Genomic DNA, 23,209 nt, shown 5'->3' with positions numbered 1-23,209 from the left:
ACCCCTATGTTCTATTTTTAGCCATAGCGGCTATCTTGGTTGGTTGGCCGGGTCAAAAAACACAAATTTTAAACTAGATACATCAATGATGATTGTGGCCAAGTTTGGATAAATTGTGCCCAGTAGTTTCAGAGGAGAAGATTTTTGTAAAAGTTAACGACGGACGACAGACGACAGACGACGGACGCCGGACGCCAAGTGATGAGAAAAGCTCACTTGGCCCTTCGGGCCCGGTGAGCTAAAAATGACATAGCTCAAACAAAAACCAAAAAAATAACGGCCTGATTTATGCAGTCTGCAATGAATAATCCTACAACATCTTATTACACAAATAATTATGTTTATTCAGTTCTAAGCTACCATACAAAATTGGCTTTTTCTTTGAATTATTTGACGTTTATTTACATTATCATATGATGCATTTTACAAGTTACAGCAAGGATACAATTAACATTGTAATTTTACGCCCACATACACATATATATACATTTATTAAGTAATAAACCAGGAAAGTCTTAAGAAAACTCTCTGTATTACATGATCGAAAAAATTGATGGATGATTTTACTTAGTAGAGCCAGACATGCTTTTCCGCTTGCATAAAACTTGTTGATGACCCACATTTATAACAATTACATCAAAATGTCATTTTCTGGCGTTGGCGCAACATGCTAACAGAGGTAATTCGTTTAAATAGTTAAAGCATTGATGCAATACAGTAAAGTCAACATGTTTTCGAACATGCTTTCTAATAAGTTATTTCGGAACAGCTCTTCCACATCCAAGCCATGCCGGTGCTTTATCCTTTCGATATTCTGTCCTCTGGTATCTATTGTTGTATTTAAAATATCTACAATAGTCATAACACATGATTAAGGAGTGGACAATGATGATAGGTTTTTACCTAAGCTGTATTTGGCAAACATTTTGGGTTCTCAATGCTCAAGTAAAAAGGTTAGATATATATGTAAGTACTACCAAACATAAAAATAACGCAATTTTAATCCAATGTATATAAAGATAGGAAGTGTCTTAACGTTTCCGATTTGTAGCATAGTAGTAGAGAAATGTTTGACAAAGAATTACAAGTTCATTTAACACATTTGGAATATTCAAAGTACAGGCAAATAGAAGAAGGTATCTGCCAAATCCTTAAAAAATCCGTTCTGTTAAGTTTCTGAGAAAAGTGAGTCTAAACTATTAGGTCAAAATAGATAGACAGGATCATTAGATTATAGCCGAACCTTCTAGGGGTAGGATATAAAAAAAAAAGTCAAAGCAAAGAGAACCTCGATAATAAGTATATTGTCAGCAAAATGTCATACAATAGGTCTATTTTACTCACTTTGTTCCCTTGAAGAAGTATGTATATCCATCATTGATATTTAAAGCTGCTTCAACATTGTTTGGTATGCCTTTCCAGTAGCTACTTATTGGTTTTGGATATCCAGAAGGTGGGCTTCGGCTGTAGTTCTCGTGCCAGATACTAAATTTATCATCCTATAAAAACACAATTCTTTAAAAATTAATTGGCCTTAAATATTAAATTTGTTGTTTTCCTTGTAGTTTGGTATTTTTGTTATTCAACTTTTGTATATGGTTAGCTTTCATACAATTCATTTGTTTTCCTTAAATCATTATCCTTTAGTTTATTCACAACGTACGATAGTATAATGTATTCAAGTTAGATACAAAACTCAAACCTGGAACTAACCGACAAAAATTTTGTATAAAAGAAATATGGAGTATAATACGTAAATGAGACAACAATAATATAGTCTTTTCTAAATTAACAAAAAATTCATCAAAAAATATGTTTATATATATTTACAAATATACCTTAAAGACGTAGATGACATTATTATATTCGAGAGCTGCATCTACATTCTGGAAAAATGGAATGGTTATCCTCTTTGGAAAACCAGCATCTAGTCGAAATCTTGTGTATCGAAATAACTTGGTTCCTGGTAATTAGAGGAACAACATTGAAATTGGGATTTGGTAAACAAATTATTTTTTGTTACATAAATGCGTGAATATACTTTAAATTAAGTTATTTTTTACATTTTCATAGTAAAGAAAGAAAAATACAAATTGCATATCAACTAACGATACACACAGATCATTCAAAATACACCATTTCATTTTGACTCAATTTTCAAATACATGACTTACCTTTGAATACATACAGTCTTTTGTACCTGTCTACGACTGCAGCTCCTGTATTGATAGGTACTCTTGGGGTTAATACTTTCCTTGAAACTTTGGTAAAGCTCTTTTCTATGCCATTTTGGTCACTCTCAAATTGATAGATTTTTCTATATCGGAAGGCGTAAATTCGACGATCATCACCTATGGTTTAAAGATATAATGTTGAGATTGTTATCATTTACATTTTTTTGAGATACAGCTAATGATCTCTTAAATTTTATAATCAGGATCATTATTATTCAAATTCACCCATATATATCAATTAATATTTATTTTTATTTTTATTTTTATTCTTTTCTCCTTTTACTTTTTTGTTTCTGTTTCAGCTTCGGTTTTTGTCTCTGTTTCTTTTTTAGGGAGTTTGTATTCTTAAATCTTACCAATCCAAAAGTGTGATTCGATACTTTTTTTACAACTACACTGTTGTCTACGTAGTCCTTTTTTTTAATCTTCTTAAAACAATAAGTGCTCTTTAAGTTATTGAAAATGATTGAGAAATGTCTTTGCTTGTATATCACGTTTTAACTTTTGAATACGTTACGCTCAGGCGCTAATTGAAAAATAATTTCATATGCATGTAATAGAATCTAGAAATTGATGATATACCATTCATAAACATGGAGTCGAATTTCAGATCACAGATACTTGGTTTCGTAGAGGGTCGTTTTGTTGTAACCCTTGGTCTTCTCGTTGTCACACGTGGACGAGATGTAGGTCTCGTAGCAGCTCTTCCACCTTTATAAAGAAATATACACAAGAAATTATTCAATTCAAAATCTGTAACAAATTTAAAACAAGGTCGGCTCATAACTTAAATTTTCGATGTTTGAAAAATTTCTTGTTAAAAAATCTTCATATCTTTTTTAATTTTTGGCAAATTGATCTCTTTGCCATCAGTACAGAATACACTTCAGATTATTATTTTTTTGTTGAAAAAACGAAAAGATAAAGGGCAACCAGAAACTGTACATCGAAGAATGATAGACAATAGTTTGACAAAAATGAATTAAAAAATTTGTAAAACATAAATAAGTATCCATATATAGGACAACCCCGATCAAACTATTTTATTTCCACGTGTACACTCAGATTTTGAGTAAACATACTATCTTGCTTTCAAGTCGATGCGACCACAACTTCATGTATTACTAGTTCATTAAATCATAAATTAAACTGTGCAGAACGGGCGAACAGAATATCTGATCCGAAAACCCACCGACCCTTTTTTAAATGATTAACCAGAGTTACGACTTTATTGACGTCCAATAAAATATGGATGAATGGATGTTTTACCTCCCCCTTTTTATTAGAATTGTGTTAATACTGTGTCATAGATCAGATTTATTCGTTCAGCGTACGTTTACTTGATTTTGTCTATAGTCTTTTTTGTCGAATTAAGTAATTTCAATATATTTTATAGTGTGTCTTTCTATTTTGTAATGTTACACTACTGTTTCAGGGTGAATGTTCGCGCCTGTTGAAACTTTTAAACCCGCTGCATACTGTTAGAACGTTTATACATCCTGCAATTGTTTACACCTGTTCTGAGTGAAGAGCCTGTTGTTCGGTGGATGTCGTTTGTTGGTGTGGTTCATAAGTGTTTCTTGTTTTTATATTGATAAGACTGTTGCTTTTCCTGTTTGGATCGTTTTACACTGGTATGTTTGGGGGCTCTTTAAAAATAACTCTTACCATATAGTGATTGCATTCTATAGATGTCGTCATACAGTAGTTTGTAGTCTGGGTCATATCCTTGGTAATATGGTGCCATCAAAGCTTTTGAATTAGAAGAATGACCTAGACCAAGGGCGTGTCCAAACTCGTGAGCAGCTACAATTTCCAAATTTGTACCTTCCTTTGTACCAAGTGTCCACTGTTCGTCATCGTCAAAATGTGTATCACCTGAAATGTCATGTGACCCAGGAAAGAAAGCATGCGCAAGTGTCCGACCTGTGTAAAATAAATCAGATTTTTTTTATATTGCATTAAAGAGGTATATTTTCGAGATTGAAAACAAAACTATCCCCTCGTGTACACTTTTAACTGCAGGGATGAACAGAACAAGGAAAGAGAGAACGCAGAAATAACACCACACCGACCGGCAGATACGTGAGAATAAACTAATACAGTACTATGGCATGTTATATTACTTATTTTGAACGTTCTTTGTACAGCATGGTGTAATTCGCACATGTCGTAGTAAGCATAAATGGATGCATTAATAACAACAAATCTAAGACTAGTTGTCTCATTGGCACTCACACCACATCTTCCTATATCTACTAACAAAAACACAATGATTCTCCTTTTTATATAGTTTTATTTTCATGTCTCTTTATTCTATTTTTTTCCTCCAATAATTACTGTATTTTAAATTTTATAGTTTTCATGCAATTTCAAAACATTGGATTTTACTATTTTGCTAAATACTCTATGCTTACCCTTTCCGTCAAATGGACTACCATCGTAATGATCTCTGCGTTTGTAATCGATTAAAATATCTGCGTCGCCACCACCAACTTCCCGGATATTGATGTTAGCCACATCTGACCACTTTTTAAATGCATTTATAAATGAACTTCTGCAAATGAAAAAAAAACTATTATGCATGCTTTTCTTTACAAAATATACTTTCGAACGGAGATACAGCTTTTAAAAAAAAAAGGTCTAAGAACTGATCGATATATGAATGTGCTGCTTGTTTTACAGTTACATAATTCGCTTGGGATATATAAGTTTTCTAAGACCATGCATGCGAAGTTAATTTTTCATTAATAAAGACATGTATTTGGCTGTGCAGGATGTAAAGATACGCATTCACGTCGGTTCTAAATATTTGCCACATTTTTTCATTCTGCATGTTAAACAACCCTTGCAGCAACGTTTTGAAGGCATTTATATATGGTCATGGAAGGTTTCTAAATGCAAAATGTCCACATCTTTCAGTACCGTACTTTTAAGGCTTTTTGGCAATATGTTTTCGTCATGGATATGCATGGAATATTTTCTACAGGACGTTAAGTATTAAACAACATTAAACAAAAGAATGATAGTAAAACCTATCATAATGGTTTTTAGTTCTTAAACTAAAACCATTAAAATTAATTATCGACTTCTGCAATTACTAATTTTTTAGTTATACTAGTATTCTAAATATGGTCGGTAGATTTGAACGTTAAGCTACATGGTTTGATTACCAAAGCAGTGATCTCTTCATTATGGATAGAACCTTTTTGTCATATCAGCAGATGATGTCACACATATTCTAACTTATAAAAGCCAAAAAGACTAATAAGTCTCCAGTACATATCTCTCGTGTACAAATTGTCATATTTAGTACAAGCAGCATCCAACAACACAAAACACCATAAAGAGAGCAACATACGGTCTTCAATAGAGTATTGATTTAATATTCATGAATACATTGTTAGATTTGAAGTAGACTTCTATGTGTCTGTCTCACAAGAATTAACTTTGTCTTAGTTGGGAATCTATAACTAAAGTGAATTGATTATACCTTTGAGAAGCACCTCCAAGCTGTCTTGTATATCCCATAACTTTCCATGTCACCTGATTTTTTGGCCATTTGAAAACTAAAATTAAATGAATTAAATTATTCTTCTTATCAAATGTTCAGACGTTTTGAAACAGAATATATCAACAATACACTCTTATTTTAATAAATATGTTGTCGACATGTATTCAACTATTTCTCCGTTAAAAATCATTAGATGTTTTAAACTAGACTCAGGCATAAATGGCAGACAAAACTCAGTAGCAGAGCTAGTTAGTCATTTGGAAACTTTTAGATATGTTTTTGATGTATATCGATGCTGAGCTGATTTTCTTGGCGGATAATGGTAGGTTACAGATCAAGGAAACGTCTAACTCCGGTTTATCTACAGTTATCAGGTATTATGGAGCTTGGAAATTGACATTTGTATTGGCTAGAACATACATGTACAGGTTGTGTAATTTTCTCATGAGCTAACTACCAGTATTATTATATTGGATATAATTCCGTGTTCACCGAAACATTGCTAGTCATTGATTAGGATATTATAAGTTGTTTAGTTTGAAAGTTGAACATACTCACCATTGGAAAGTGGTTTCAGCTGTACATCCTTTGGATTTGTATTAATTTCACCAGGTCTTTGGCTTGGTCTTAGTACATCCTGAAATCCGCATCTTGGTGATTTCATCTTAGTAACTGTTTCCTTGTCTACTTTACCAGTTATTGGTATTCCAGTCATTTTCTGAAATTCTCTGAAATATAAGTATTTATCTATATTCATATTTGTTCAATATACCGAAAAGAATACTAAAAGAAATGAATATAAAAAAAAATGAAGGCTCTCAGGATACAAAAGATGTGAAAAGGATTTAATGATACACCCTTACTTTATTACAAAAACATAATGTGACCATAGTACACGGATGCACCACTCGCACTATCATTGTCTATGTTGATCTGCGACATTGAGGTCATAAACGCATTGTTTGCATTAAAATTAGAAAGATCATATCATAAGAAACATGTATAATAAATTTCAAAATGCTTGGACTTTAACTTCAACAAAAACTAAATTGACCAAAAACTTTAACCTAAATATCAAACCTGAATAGGGACAGACGGACTGTCGAACAGACGATCAGTCGGACGCATAGACCGAAAAACACAATGTCTCTAGGTTGGACATGAAAACGAATTTCTTACTAGACGTTAAAAAAAGTAGCAAAAATATATCGATTATCAGTTAAATTCCAGACAATAGGCTTTGCGACTTGCCACAGGAAAAAGTTTGCATTAGGTAATTAATTTTTGAAACAATTAACATGTACAGTCAGTTTACAGGTATGTTACCTGTGAATAGTTTTTAAAACTAGTCTTTTTCAGACAATTTCGTGACATTTTTAAATCTTTTCGTTTTATAGAAAATACATATTTAGAAATAGTAAATGATTGTTTACCAACATATCATAATTACTTCAAACGTAACGCATTTTTTTTATCTGAATACATTTGTTTTAAAAATCATCTCGTTACGCTTATAAATATTCTCTCAACTATTTTTTAACGATAAATTTGCTTCATCTTTAAAATAATTAAAATTGTAGTTGAGTCAAGTGTCTTTTTTCTTTTTTAACTTTAATCTAATTATAGAATAACCTTGATGTAGCACAATATTTAACTAATTATATCGTAAATTAAACTACAAAAGAAAAAAAATTCTTTAATATAAAAAGTCTTTCAGTACTTGTCGAATAAGCAAAGTCATTTTTACAAGCACTTTAATTTACATATAGATTACCGGAAAATCTCTCTTTATAGATTAGCCCTAACCCATCTGTGAATCAGTACTTGTTTCCTTTGCTGATAAACTAGTTCATCTTTGATATAATAAAAGGCTTACATACTCAATAACTTATTATACACAGTGGACACTGACCTTTGATTGGAGAACTTTTTAAGCGTTTTCAATGTTTATTCATTTTTTGGGGGGGTCTCATCAAATTTGACACATATTTGTATAAAATAAAATGGTAGGTATACGTCAATGAGACAACCCAATAACACAAATAACAAAGAAGACATCTCAATTTATACCCGTAGCCAAGGGGTCGTGGTATTCGGACGACCCCCCCCCCCCCCCCCTTAAAAAAATAAGCACTGTTAAGGTTAACATTCTGTTCAAATTGTGACTGTTAAAGTCAACATTCTGTTCAAATTGTGACTGTTAAAGTCGAGTCCAAATACCCCCTTCCCCCCACCCCACCCTTTAAAAATTCCTGGCTACGGGCCTGCTAGTGTAAAATTCAGTCTTCAACTATCATAAACAGATGCCTATAAACTATGCTATTCAGTTGTTGTCGCCTACGGTTGTTTATCACTTTTGTTTTTCATTGATTGTTATGCACATTCATGTCTGGGCCTTTTATAGCTTGCTGTATATATGGTATAGGGTTTGATCATTGTTGAAGGTCGTACGGTTAACTATCAATGCTTACTTCTATGTCTCGTGTATTATATAGAAAACCAACACATATTTTCAATGTATATATTACCATTATACAGATTAAAGAAAAATCGATTAAAATTATTTTGCGAAAATTCCTAACTCTTAAATGACGACATAAAACAGTAATATTAAACAAAATTATACTATATAATAGAATGCAAGTAGTAATTTAAATTCAGCTGACAGAACATAAATTGCTGAAATGAAATTATGCAGAGTTACATTCTTATTTCAGTTGATTAACTGCTCAGACTATTGTATACATTATTTGAAAAATAAAATATAATAGATTTTTCAAATGTGAGGAAGTTATGTTAAAAAATTGTATTACAATATTTTATAAATGATAATAAGAATAAAAAGATGTGTCGTTATTTGACAAGGATAGAGCAACTCAACTTAATGACACACAATGGTTTACTTCTGTTTAAAACATAAAAATGGACACCAACTATTCTATCCTATTCTAGGTCCTAATTGATGTGCTTTATGATAATTAATATAAATCCCTTTGAAACTTAATTTGTCAGGTATTCTCTAACAGTATTCTCTTACAGAAACAAGACATGCCAAATCAATCTAATAGTATTTTTGTGGTTACAATGACTACTAATATCACATTAAAGCATATATAAATTGTCGAAATGGATATAGACTACCTGACTGCTCGTTCTCTGTCGGCTGCATCATGGCCGCCTTGGGAACTTGTAGGGACATCCATATAGCCAAAAGTTTCAAAGAAACCCTGTAAATATTACATAATACAAATACCAATACATTACTACATTTTTTAACAAAGTCTGCATAATAAATATGCGCATTTATCAATTGATGGAATATAATCTTTATCGCATAATGCTTTACGGTTATTGAATTGCTACAATATTTTTGCTTTAAAAACACAACGAAGCATTTTGAGTTTGCTTTTCGATATGATTTTTGTTTTGCTCTGGCTATAAAAAAAGAGGGTTTACTCTCAGTAAGCTATTTTACGCCATTATATGGCAGATCTTTCAAAGTCTGTGTTTAATCAATTATCTTTTTTTATTCTTCTTTCCTGCTTGCTTTCATTTCTTTTTTCTCTTCTCTTCTTTGTTCATCATTCTACATTTTTTTTTTCATTATAAAATCCTATAATTCCCTATTCGTAATATATTTTACATATTTCTTTCATTAGCATTTGTCCATATTCTCTACACGATAAACATACTTCCTGGTTTTCCGAAACAGAGCACTTAAATTGTGTAAAGCATACGGAGGTTGCAAGCGACCATGGCTGAAGCAAAATTAAACCATTTTGTGAACTGGAGAAATATGCTTCATACCAAATTAATATCATGTTACTTAATAAACAGTACATGTAGTTTTTTTTCTTTTCATGTACACTTTTTAATCATTACACAGGGAGCTAATAACGTGTATAACCAGCGTAAATGTGCTTACATGGAAGCATATATTTTCTAGCGGAATCTTTGAAATGTCAACTAACTAAATTAACCATGCTTAATAACGATAAGGAAAATAAGAGAATTGAAAATTTTCTCAATGTTTGAATGTTTTCTGTCAATGCAAAGATTTTGTGAGTTACTGATTAACTTTAATTAATTTAGTGAGTTAATAGACTAATTAAATAGTTAAGTATTTGATTTATTACATGAAGCAACAATAATGTAATGAAAAAGTAATATTAAATAAATAACTCTAATATACAAAACAATGACTTACGTCAACTTGGAAATCGTCTTGTCTCTTTGTTCTAGAGAGAGTACCGGCATCTTCTGTTAGCAAAAAGCCCGGCAAAATTGCAAAAACCAAACCAATTTTAAGAAACATGCTGGACAGCATGATCATGTATCAATGTCGCTAAGTCGATCGAATTTGTGTTATTTATATTCTCCAGTGACACAACATAAGTAGGCACCTTAAGTACAGTTCCGGTGTCGTAAATACATTGTCGGCTTGAGTGTTTTCACAAATTTAATTTTACCAAACCTACACCCCTAGAAAATGGAGATCTGTACTAGATAATACTTTAAATGTACTTTAGAATGTTATCTGGTATACTCATCACCTTAAACACTATGTCAGAACAGCATGCTCGCGTTTTTGAAGTTCGAAAATCACCAATCTAATTGAAATTAAATCTCTCACTCGCTATTTTTTTTATTCTTGGTCGCAGCGACCAAGAATAAAAAAAATAGCGAGTGAGAGATTTAATTTCAATTAGATTGGAAAATCACGAAACATAAAACAGTAATGCGATTCAGATGCAAGTTTACAAAAAACAATTGAAATGAATTTCAAATTTTCAGTTTCGATTGTATTTTATTTTTAGTTAACCATTAAAAATTTAAACAGAAAACGATGAAAAGTTCTATGTTGCTTTGCATGCTTGTTTTTCAGTTTCTGCGATTTCGTCGCACTAGTATTTATTTGAACTTTTGTAGATGTTGCATGGGGTTTTTTGTGTTGTAAAATATTCATTGATACTTTCACTTCAAATAAACACTAATATGAAATTGTATTTTGTTTGTTTTTTGTTTTTTATTGTATAGATTTTTTAGTCATACAGCTGGATTTTTTTCGAAACAAAATTTAGAATTTCTGTTGTCTCAGTTTGCAACTCGGGTAAAATAGAAAATCGTGATATAAAAAATATAATTCATTGTCTTGCAACCTAGATTCAATGACATCAATGCATTCCTAATGTCGCAAATTCTCTCGAAATAATAATTTTGTCATACATTTAACGTTTTAAAATGATACTTTGGTAGGAACCAGTTACTATATTCTCTTATCCAAACACTTTTTTTAAGTTGACAACCTCTTCAGTAGTTTTCATGTGTCAAACTGTCATACTTTAAATGTTTTCGTCATTTGGAGAACAAGGTGTTCATGGTAGATTTTTTATTAGGTTTTGTAAATTAACTATATATAAAGCCAACAGTAGTATATCGATGTTCAAAACTCATAAATCGATAGAAAAAAAAACAATTCTGGGTCACAAACCAAAACCGAGGGAAATGTATGTTGTCGGAAAATATAAAATTTATTTGTATGATCTTTAGAAACAGGACGAAAAGCGAAGCGAATTAGAGTTTGCGGTATTTCCTAGAAACCTTGTCCGTGTCAATGTGTTGCCCTCTTAATTGTTATTTTTGCTGTTTGGCTGTTATCTAATTGGCTTTTATCCCACATCGCCTTGTAATCATATGGAGTGGAAAAGAGCTAATATGTGCGATGTCCTTCATGTAATCAACTGTTGAAGGATTTTCTGATTTTGTATTGATTTTGAAATAGATGATACATCTTGAGCAAGTGGTTAGTCCATTTAGCACCATGTTGGACGTCTGCGTGTCCAAATTTCTACAAAAATCAAACCATTTCAACTTGCTATACTGCAGCTAGACTTTGGAAAATGAGTGTTTTTTTTTTTTTTTTTATTTTAATTTAGCCTGCAACTTTAAATCACTAAAATCTAGTACAGTATCGTACCAGACTTTTTGGTACTACATGTTCAATTGCATGGATTTGGCAAAAAGAAAATCAACAACTTATTCTTCCAAAAAGGCATCCAAGAGAAATAAGACAAACTCAATTTATATCAGATATCATATTGCAGTTGACTTATTACGTAAAAGTGTAAATATTATTAAAATCCATTTGCCACTCAATGATCAAGTGCAGTCTTTATTAATATTTGTTTACTGGTACTCCCACGTGGGGTAAACATCCTTTCGGATACGTATAAAGAAGACTAGTACTCTTCTTCCTGTAGTTACAGTGCGTAACCCGATTATCTGTTTACCTTTTTCAAAGCACTTCAACCTGAACGCATTCCTCTTGCATTCCTATTTGAGCTTACGATTGTTTTTCTTTTTCGTATAACACGTGTTATAAATTGATAAACAAACAATAAAGTTAAACAAAATAAAAACCAGACATAAAATGCATTTATAATTTATGATCAATATATGTTGGTTTATGTCCGACAAGGTATTTTTTGTTCTTTAATATTTTTCAATAATCCATGCATAGATCTGTCTTTTATTTACTAATCTATATCGGCTTTAGATATACCAGACAGGAACTAATGACAACCACTACATGCTACTGACTTTGGGGAGATACTATATGCATTTTGCGGGGTTAAACATGTTTGTGATCGCTCAATCCTCGCATAACCTATTACAATGGTGTAATAGCACAACATAAGAACAAACTGTAAAAACGTTGCAATTTGCTTTACTTAAAGAATCGGTAGGAGGCACCAAACAACTACCATAAACACAATAGAGAAAGTACCGAGATCAGAGTACTCGCAGTAACTGAAATGTAGTTCAAAGCCAATTACAACTAATAAATCATGTTCTCCAAGAACAAAATATAAATCGGTACACCTCCAACGGGTTAATGTTCAAAAGGCCATAAACAGTCTGGGAAATGCATGAATTTGTTCAATGCCAAAATATAAGTTAACAGTATCTTCAAGATTTCGCACAATGAGTTCACATAACTTAGTATATAATTACTTAGTATATATATCAATTTTTATTTAGTTGTAATTTTTCATAAACAAAACCAATGTTTACAGAAGGATGTAACTACTGTGCTAAATGTAAAACCTTTAAATTTCTTAACTGATTTTTTATAGATCATGCCGTTGATGTTCTCGCCTGAATTGTTCCACATTTTTTTTTCATGTCGTTGCCTGTTATTGTTGACTATACAATATGGGTTTTGCTCATTGTTGAAGGGATATGGTGATATTTAGTTGCTTACGTAAACCTCGTTTGGGAGATAGTTTTCCCATCGGCTATCATATAGCCTCTCCTTATATATTTTTTATATATTGAGTTATTTAAGGTAAATAATATTTTCTTAAAACATCCGAAACATAAAAAAATCTTCAATGCTATATGTTTACATGATAAAAGTTTGTAGTTCTATATTATAAATGGATTATTAATACTGAGCAGATTATCCTTTGTAGTTTATTATATTGCACTACAAAAGTGTTTGATTACAGATATCACGCTGAAACGATATTCTTAAATATTTTGTTAAAAAGGTGCATTAATTTAACTAAAAATGAAAACAACCTCAAGGGTAAACGAAGGAGAAAAATATTATACACTGAAGTCACTCGTCCGAAAGCAAGATCACCGCATTTTGCATCACAGCTAGCGAGCGAATAACTTGATTCACCCTATTGTTCGGTATCCTCAAATTGTTCTATTAAATCTAAGGGACCATGTACAAGCTAACATTATATCTTTTTAATGGCTACATAGTTTCTTCTCCCTAATGGAGGGTCGTTAGCTTAATACTTTTAAAGTTCGATCACGCAAATATTTGAAGAAGAAAAAAAAATGCATCAACATGATATGGAAAAAAGTTTATCAAAATCTGCTCTAATGTACAAAAACAATTAACACAGAGTGACATATATTTTAATCATACAAAGTTAGTTACAGCAGTCACAAAACGACTATAAAAATAAATATACTATATATAAATATTATATGTATACAAGCAAAAATCCCAAAATAAGATATTACAAAAAACACTAAGATATGTACGTGTAACATGTCAAATTGTCTTATTTCTTTTTTTCACGACCCGTTATGGATTGTCTGATATGAACGGGATGATTTATATTGTCGTACTGAATTTGTCATACTAGAATTGCTCACTTTGAATTTCGATGCTAATTTTACCAGCTTATGTAGCTGAGATTTATTGTTCTGCATTTTACAGAAATTGTCAAAAGCACTAACTAATTTCTCTTTGTCATTTTCATTTTCGTTTCCTGTCTTGTTTACTTGGTGATTGTGTTGAACTTGTGAGTTGAAGTATTCTTGCTCTTTAATGAATTCTTTGACCTTTTCTTGTAGAGTAGCTTTTTTCTCTGATGGTTCGTTATCGTTTTCAAACCTTACAGATTTTTGTCTTGTCAACTTTGGGCGACGTGAGTCAGAACTTGCAGAATGTGAGTTTGATTTGACGGACTCTGTTCTTCTCATGGATATATATTCTGTGTTAGATCTTCTCAAAGAGGGTTTTTCGGGACGAGTTTTGTCTACTTCTATTATAACTGGTGGCAATTCGTTATTTCTCTCAGGGACCTCTGTTATATAAGTAAAATCACCTCTTTTAGTGTCAGGGTTTTTCTTTTTGATCTGACTGCTCAACTGTGGGAACTTAGTATCATTTGTATCTGATTTTCTTCTGTATGACCCTGATCTGTTTGGTAAAGGTTCGGATTGTGCCCGCTTTTGGTTTTCTAATACTTCATCCCTTATTTTGTTCAGTGCATCTGAAAAAGATCGACGATTCAGGATTTCTTTTCGCAGGTCGACAGGAAAGTTATCTAGAAAACGTTTAGCTTTCAATATATAGTAATCGGTAGCTTTCTGACCAAGATGATGTTTTTCGAGTTGTAAGTGTTTCAGGAATGTGTTCTGTTTTAGTTCGTATCTGGTAACCTCGTCTTCACATTTGGAACCTAGTGAAATGTGTTGTTTCGATAGTAAATTGGTTTTTCTTGGTGCCAATATTAATTCAATATTGATGCTATGGTCTTGCCATGAAAGGTCTCGCGTTTTAAGACAACATAACGACATGATCAGATCTACAAAAATAAAAATAAAAAATAAAAATCCAATGGTGCGAATTTCAATGTCTGTGTCTGAGAGGAAAAAAGAAAGAAGAAAATCTCGGTGAAAAGAAACCATGTGATTCGAAGAAAGACCGTTAAAATCATTTAAACAAACGGTCTACACAAAAACTACACAGAAGCTAAATGCTCGTTGGTCTAGATATCATCCACGTACTTTCACTTGTCAGTGTCAGTGTTACAAATATTATTGTGAAAATTCGGGCACATGACGTTTGCGCTTTTTAACCTGTAACACGAAATGACATTTGCGCTCGAAACACTATGGACATTTGCGCTTTAAATTTTGATACACCTGTAGTAAATTGAGCGGACAATTGCGTTTTTTACATCGGTTAATCATGAGAAAATTGTTGCCACAGACATTTCTACCTGCGTTTCGTTGATGTATTACAATTTATTAATAATATTTACTTTTAGATATATATAACTTTATGAATGTGCTGCTATGAAATTACTTTTAAACTAGAATGTGCTATGGAATGACTATTGACCTTTCAACCATAAAGAAAATATTGTTAAAGCACAAATGTCCTTTGAAAAAGCGCAAACGTCCCGCGCTGAAAGTTCAATTTGTAATTTTTGGTAAAAAGTCAGATTAGCATTGCTGATTATTATACAATGAATAAGTATCCGCTATAATATAACCAAGTATGGGTAATAATAATAATAAGCCGTTAATCTAACGGCATAAATGACTAGTGAATTACAAAACATGGGGAATTTACTGATATAATAAACCGACGGGTGGCATTTATATACGGAGCGGGATATTATTTGACTGTATGATGCAAGATTGAAGAACAAAGAATAGTGGTGTTTGAATTCGAATTCATTTCTAGATCTTTATCGATTTTTGGTAGATTTTTTTTTATGTAAAGCCGTCTGTTCGGTTCTCTTCTTGTTCTTTCAGTAGAAACTATATATATCATAAGTAGATCAATAACATAGAAATAAAGCAAGCGTTGGTTGAATCATGCGAGACAAATCCATACTTTCTGATAAAACAATTTAACGCAAAAATGAAATATGCCGTAACTAAAATAGCTTTTAACAACTATTTATTGGGAATAAAAAGATGTATAGCTATTTACACCGTACGCCAATGACCTGTAGCAATCCAGCGTTGACAAACCTCTCCCTTCATATTCTAAACATTGGAACTAAAAATGGAATGATTGCCCAATGAAACAACTATCATAACGAAATGCATGTATGCACCGATAGGTCACAGTACGACTATTACCGTTTTGTCAGCTATATGAGGCTCAACCATTGCAAACTGTTATAAAATTAAACAATTGAGAAACACCAACGACTTGATTTTTGACCAATAATTACACTAAATAAATATATATAAATTAACTCAAGACGAAAACACTAAGTTCGAAGAGGTCCTGGTAAATACCTTAGCTACAGGTTGGTCACAAATGCTGGGTTACTTATGAATTATAAATGATACAATTGTCAATTCAAGTCAAGTCCCTTTCTATTGAAGATAGTCATTCCTACTATTTTTTAAAACGTTCTTTAGTTTTTCATCTCCTTCATAAGCTTCAGTGTTCCTTCTTGGTTTTGCAAATTTATTTTTGACTTTCACAGTTGCGGAGTGTACGTAAATTGGATAGGAACGTAAATTGGATAGAAACATAAACAGACAAAAACCAAAAGGAATCTAATTAGTTTTTTTTGGAATTTCTGAATATAAAAAGTTTCCTTCAAACTATTTTAAACATCTGACCTTATTAGGTAAAATACGTGGCGTGCATACCAAACTTATGCTTCATATGGCTCTTTTAAGTTTTATACCTATCAGACTAAAATATTGTTTCATTTTCCATCTTATGCGTAAATTAAAGCAAATATTCATAAATAAATTATTTGTTTCAAATATAAAAATTTACCTTAGTATACACGAATCAAACGTTTTCCATTCTTAACTTTTCCTCTTATTTTAACTTTTAATCGCTATGCCTCTCCAGTATATATTATAAACCTACTTGACACAGATCTATTGATATTAAATCCTAATTAAATTGAATCATAAGAAAAGATTAAATAATAAGAAAAGATTACCAAACAATTATTTGTTTAGAAAATCTAAGCTCAGAACAAAAGTAGGTGTGAATGTTATTAAATCTGGAAAGTAATAATCTTCTTTTAAAAAATCTGCTCCTTTTGGGGTTCCTTAAAGTGGAAACAGTTGAGAATGTACACATGGAAAGGCACGTCAACCCATGGACGACCCCATGGTCTATTTAGGGTTTGATATATTTGCACTTTCATTTGATCATTTATAAATTCGTTTTGTCAGTGAAAAGTATACTACATGTATCATTGTTGCTTTTTATAAACTTACAGTGGAGATCAGTTCTAACCTCTCATTAGAACTGTCAGAATAATCTGTCATAGAACTGTTCTAACCTGTCCTAGAACAGTTCTAGCTAGAACAGTTCTACCCTAGAACTGTTCTAGGTAGAACTGTCAGGATCAGTTCTAGGTAGAACTGACTAAATCAGTTCTAGGTAGAACTGTCAGGATCAGTTCTAGGGTAGAACTGTCTAAAACTGTTCTAGGTAGAACTGGCCAAATCAGTTCTAACTGTAGAACTGTCAGCAGAACTGACCAAATCAGTCAGGACTGAAGAACAGTTCTAAATGACGTCACTGCAGAAAGTGCACTTTAGAATTTAGAAGAAAAATCCAGTTCCAATTACTTTACTTTATATAATAGCGGATTTTTCTATATTTTTACTGATAAAAATTTACATGTACAAATATCGAAGTGGATAGGAGGTTATCCAACTCATCGGAGAAATATTTTTATAAGATTGCAAATGAAACATCATTGTTTACGTTTCTTCGTTCCCCGTCTTTAACAGTCTCTTCATAAATATAACTCTGCATTTAATTCATGGAAATTTAATCTTAATTTACCTTCTTTGCCTTGGATTTACATTCATGATTTAGGATTCTGTTTTGACAAATGTTCAAACGAAAATTGTACAGTGGATGGATTATGGAATTATTGAAATCAGTTTTGTTAAACGTAAAAAAAACTATGTACATTTGCATTAACTCGTTGCCAAACTTATCCATAACGATTATGAATAATATCTGGGAGTCCTGAAATTCTGAAAAATATACTCGATCTGAACATAAATGAAATATTTGCCACTGGACGTTAGGCTACAAACCATATCCAACTATAGCAGTCATCACGTGACTTTGGTGACGTCACACATCACCCGTATCAAGCCCAAGTAAAATGTATAGAAATGCATAGGGGCTTTTTGGAATCGATGAAATACATTACTTCAGGTTCATGATACTAAAAGTGTGGGTCTTTATAGTAATTCCTCATATATTTAGAAATATAAATATTCCTTCTGGAATAGTTTAAATTTTGATCTTCTCCCTTCCAAATACTTTTGAAAATTTGACTTGTTGCCTCGATAGTTCACACTGTTAAATCATACAACTACGATAAATATTGGATTTTCTGTCGTCTTTAACCTAAAATTGCGATTTAAACAAAATAGATGGAATAATTGTGGGTCTTCGTGCTTATTATAATATTCATAAATATTTGAAATATCGTATATAGAATAGTTTAATTTTCTATTATGTCCCTTCCAAATTGATTTGAAAATAAGCTATTTTCAGAAAATCTATAATTATTTTCAAGATGGCGACCAGATTAACAGCGTGGGGCGACATGGTAAAAATATAATTTGTACGATTTTTACAATGAAAATCAAATAATTGTTGGATGCTCGCGTTTTCAGTCATGGTCTTACCTTAAAGCAGCATGTAATCGAACATTGGTTCCTTTTTATCAAGCTTAAACATGCTGTTGTTATTTTTATAAAATTTTGAAAAATGGCGAACAAATAATTTTCAAACGTAGAGGATGTTCGACACTTATTTTGTTAATGCACATAATTCAATTTATTTTCACTGTTTATATTGCAATTAAATATGACACGTTATTGTAACTATAAGAATAGCCTTAGACATAGCTAGATTAAGGAGATTTTAATTAAGTCATAACATCAACGTGATTAAAGAAAACAAACAAACATGGCACCTAATCACGATGTAAGTTTTGACAATACCCATGTAGATTCATGTTTTGACAATACCTATGCCGGTTAATGTTGTCCGATTATCAATGAAATTCTTTGCAATATGACTTTATATTCATAAAAGAAGACATCGAAGAACTAAATATATTTTTCAATTTTCTTTTAATAATTCATCAGGTAACCAGTAAAAAATCGTAATTGAACCAGTCACATGCAGAGTTATCGAACGTTATTGTGACTGTAATAGTTGCATATGAAAACCAATCATTGTCCTTCTTCAAATTATATATTAACCTGTTAACAGTATAGTCAGTATACTATTCCAACTTATCCAAGAAGAGAACTTCTCATACATGTACATGTACTTTTCATTTTAAAATAAAGTATATGAATCAGTCATGTGAGTGTTGGATTATGCCGTTAAATAGTTTTGTTTAAAAACAACATCATGAACTACTGACTTAAAAAGTCACTTTTGTGACGGTTCAATATTTAATCATTTAAGTTTGGATGTAACGGGTCTTCTGACGTTATTTTGTTATCAACACCCATAGACATAAGTTAGTCATGTGAATGTAACATCATCAACGTTTTTTTATGGTTTGCCAAGGTTTAAACATTTTGTTAAAATGAAATTTAGAATTAAATTATAAGAAATGACTGTAATATTTTTTCTGTCTATTCGAAATAACGTAAAAAATGTGGTGCACACTGTTAAAAAACCTGCTACGTGCATTTATCAGTGTGCACCAAATTTTTTATGTTATTTCTTCATAGACAGAAAAAATATTACAGTCATTCCTTAAATAGTAATATTATCGATACAGAGAGGAAATAATGGCGCTCTAAAATGATGTGGATAAAATTTGGTGTCCTCTTTACAAAATGTATCATACAATATCTGTCCTGACTTAGAAATATTATTGGTTTACAATGATGCCATATATATTGACATGATAAAGAATATATAGATATAGGAAGATCATGAAGATGTGGTGTGAGTGCCAATGAGACAACTCTCCATCCAAATAACAATTTAAAAATAAGTAAACCATTATAGGTCAATGTACGCCCTTCAACACTGAGCCTTGGCTCACACCGAAAACAACAAGCTACAAAAGGTCCCATTTGTTCAGTTTTGGTTGATGCGGTCAAATAATTTTGTTATTAAAATGACTCAGTCTGATATATCGAAACTTCTGAAATTTGTTAACAATTCAATATTTTGAATAAAAAGAGGACACACTGTCATTTGAATTATACAATCCATCGTGATCGGTTGTTGTCTGCTCTATGGTTGGGTTGTTGTTGCCCAGACACATATTTTTGTTCCATGAGTCAGTCTCACTGTCTGAGGTATGAAAACTAGCTGATGTTTGTTTCTGATGTGATATTTTTAATAAAAGTAGGAAATGATGGCACTCTCAATCAATGTGATTTTTTTTTTTTTGTGGTTGTTGTTTTCCAATATTGCAGTTATTTATAAACTACAGTCCCTCTTGACCTAAAATTATAACTGATATACTGTCTAACTATATAGACTTGCATAAAAAAAAAAGAAAATATCATAATGGTCATTTTTGGTTGATGCGGTCAAACGATTTTATTACAGGACTCAGTCTTAAGTATGAAAACTACTGATATTTGTTTACGATTCAATACTTTGAATAAAAAGAGGATATGCTGGCACTATAAATTCATGCGAACAAAATTTTGAAGTCATTGTTTTCCAATATTGCTGTAACTTGTATATTATAGTCCCTCATGACCTAAAATTATAACTGAATTACTGTGCAGCTATATACTAAGCAGATTTGTAGAAAGAAAGAGCAAATAAGGTCAGTTTAGATTGGTGCGGTCAAAATATTTTATTACACGACTCAGTCTGAAGTATGAAAACTACTGATATTTGTTTACGATTCAATACTTTGAATAAAAAGAGATCATGCTAGCACTTTAAATTCATGTGAACATTATTTTGAGGTCATTGTTTTCCAATATTGCTGTAACTTGTATATTACAGTCCCTCTTGACCTAAATTTATAACTGATTTACTGTGCAGCTATATAGATTTGCAGGAAGAAAGAGCAAATAAGGTCAGTTTAGATTGATGCCGTCAAAAGATTTTTGTATAACAGGTCCGTCCGAGGTATGAAAACTACTTGTAAAAAGATATCACATTTGTTTACAATTCAATATTTTAATAAAAAGAGGACATGCTATTACTATAAATTGAGTGCAAATAAAATTTTGAAATCATTAATGTTTTCCAATATAATTGGTATCCTTGCCTAAAGATAAACTGGATTCCTGCAGTTTGCAGCTAAATGTATATAGATTTATATGATGAAATCAAATATGATCAGTTTAAGTTAATAGTGGCTCAATGGCAGATCCAGAGCGGTGGGGGACCCCCTTTTTTTGACGATCAATGCATTTGAATGAGGACATTTAGTTGGACCCCCCCCCCCCCCCCCCTTTTTAAAACTGCTGGATCCGTCCTTATTGGTTTGGGCCAGAATAACATATTACACAAAGATTAAGGTCAGATAATTTTTTTATGTAAAATGAGCCATCCTGACTCCCCAAATGACAAATGTAAAACAATTGAAATAAAAATGCCCCCCCCCCCCTTTTTTTCCCAATATTAACGGCTTAATCTATGTTCAAAAATGAAAGAAAAACAAATAATTTATGTAACTCATCAACAAAAGAAAATCACTGAATAACAGGCTCCAGAATTGGAACAGTCATTATACATTCAGAATATGACGGGGTTAAACATGTTCTTTGCCGACGAAAAATTTGTAATAAAACCGGCAAATAGCAAAACTCTTTATAATATTAATCGCTATTTTGCCGATGCTTTTATATTTAGACAAAGAGTTCTTAAAACTTATAAATCAATTCTAGACGTAGAATTTATAAATCAATTTTAGCCGTCGGATTTAAAAATCAATTCTGGCCGTAGAATTTATAAATCAATTCTAGCCGTAGAATTTGTAATCAGAACTGTTCTAGAAGTAGAACTGACTAAAACTGTTCTAGAGTAGAACTGTCAGGATCAGTTCTAGGTAGAACTGTCCAAATCAGTTCTAGGGTAGAACTGTCAGGATCAGTTCTAGGTAGAACTGTCCAAATCAGTTCTAGGTAGAACTGACCAAATCAGTTCTAGCTAGAACAGTTCTAACCTAGAACTGACTAAAAGGTGTCAGGCTGACAGTTCTACGTACTGTCCTAGAACAGTTCTCCTGACAGATTCTGACAGATTTAATGAGAGGTTAGAAGTGATCTCCACTGTATTTATTTAGTTGTCATCATCTGTAGTACTTACCATTATTGCACTGAATGATTGTAAATCTATTTTAGAACTGATTTTCATGTCACAAACAATCAGAAGATTGCTATTTCATAGGTATCAATCTTAAAGGCATGGATCTACTACAAATTGTTTATTAAGAGGACACTACTGTGACATCACGATTTTTTCTCACACCTAATCTTATATTTAGCAGAACAAAATGAGCAATCATGTCAGACATTGAAAACAACAACAAAACTGAAAACCATCCAAAGTAAGATTAAAATTAAATGTATCCCTCTCTATTGGCAATCAAACAAACAAAATAATGACATGAGAAATGCAAGGAAATGACAAAAATCTATTTTGGTTTTTTTACCCCGTGACGTCATCCATTCTTCATAATAGGCAGAGAACATATTCATTGAGACCTTAAATGTAATTTAAAAAAACGGCTTGCTTAGATACAAAATGTACCATGTTATTTCAAGGTAAAATCTTTGAAGCTTTGCAACAGTTGACACTGGTTTGGCGATATTGTTTTATCTGAGAAAACTTTTAAAATGTTGGCCATCAAATGATATTTTTAAAAGTACGGAAAACATGAAAATGCTCTTCGATTCAATATAATACAACAGCTTTTACTAACTTATCTATTTATGTACATGAATACCAAATCTAAATGATGTGTGCTTTTCATATGATTAATCATATAGTAAATCTGTTGAATAATATTTTTGTCAAATGTGCAACTGTGTAGTTGTACTCTGTAAAGGGATGATATATACAAAACAAGTGCAACATAGAGCCAAGCATATTTTTCTTTTTAAAAAACCGAAAGGACGAAAAATCACCAAATCATAGTTTTTGAAACTGTAAACGGGTATTTTAGGGGTTATAACAGTAATAGGA

At 31.8% G+C, this 23,209-nt stretch overlaps 2 protein-coding genes across 3 annotated transcripts; both read right to left on the bottom strand.

Moving 5' to 3' along the window:
* Positions 1–495: 495 nt before the first annotated feature.
* On the bottom strand, positions 496–10,118 carry LOC134707560 (matrilysin-like). Its single transcript, XM_063567437.1, has 11 exons — positions 9,956–10,118; positions 8,890–8,975; positions 6,307–6,476; positions 5,728–5,803; positions 4,652–4,791; positions 3,903–4,160; positions 2,817–2,945; positions 2,175–2,351; positions 1,839–1,963; positions 1,345–1,499; positions 496–849 (listed from the first exon to the last, which is right to left on the bottom strand). Exons 1-11 carry the CDS (start codon positions 10,079–10,081, stop codon positions 756–758), a joined length of 1,536 nt encoding a protein of 511 aa, XP_063423507.1. The 5' UTR covers positions 10,082–10,118; the 3' UTR covers positions 496–755.
* A 3,549-nt stretch (positions 10,119–13,667) lies between these two features.
* Positions 13,668–22,426, bottom strand: LOC134705236 (uncharacterized). Of its 2 annotated transcripts, none has more exons than XM_063563998.1 (2): positions 22,331–22,426; positions 13,668–14,864 (listed from the first exon to the last, which is right to left on the bottom strand). In XM_063563998.1, the coding sequence occupies exon 2, from the start codon at positions 14,854–14,856 to the stop codon at positions 13,846–13,848; it is 1,011 nt and encodes a 336-aa protein (XP_063420068.1). In that variant the 5' UTR covers positions 14,857–14,864; positions 22,331–22,426; the 3' UTR covers positions 13,668–13,845. The 2 variants fall into 2 exon arrangements, with proteins under 2 accessions (XP_063420068.1, XP_063420067.1); XM_063563997.1 differs by lacking the exon at positions 22,331–22,426 and adding an exon at positions 16,814–16,935.
* Between the last annotated feature and the right edge of the window lie 783 nt (positions 22,427–23,209).

The sequence above is a fragment of the Mytilus trossulus genome, chromosome 2 (assembly GCF_036588685.1).
Source record: "Mytilus trossulus isolate FHL-02 chromosome 2, PNRI_Mtr1.1.1.hap1, whole genome shotgun sequence".
Lineage (NCBI taxonomy): Eukaryota > Metazoa > Mollusca > Bivalvia > Mytilida > Mytilidae > Mytilus > Mytilus trossulus.
This window is presented reverse-complemented; position numbering and strand designations above follow the sequence as displayed.

Coding starts and splice junctions, on each gene's coding strand:
- LOC134707560 (XM_063567437.1), bottom strand. CDS start 10,081: ATGATCATGCTGTCCAGCATGTTTCTTAAAATTGGTTTGGTTTTTGCA. Junction 2,946..3,902: donor TAGAATGCAATCACTATATG/GTAAGAGTTATT, acceptor TTCTTTATAAAG/GTGGAAGAGCTGCTACGAGA. Junction 2,352..2,816: donor CGACTCCATGTTTATGAATG/GTATATCATCAA, acceptor TTTAAACCATAG/GTGATGATCGTCGAATTTAC.
- LOC134705236 (XM_063563998.1), bottom strand. CDS start 14,856: ATGTCGTTATGTTGTCTTAAAACGCGAGACCTTTCATGGCAAGACCAT.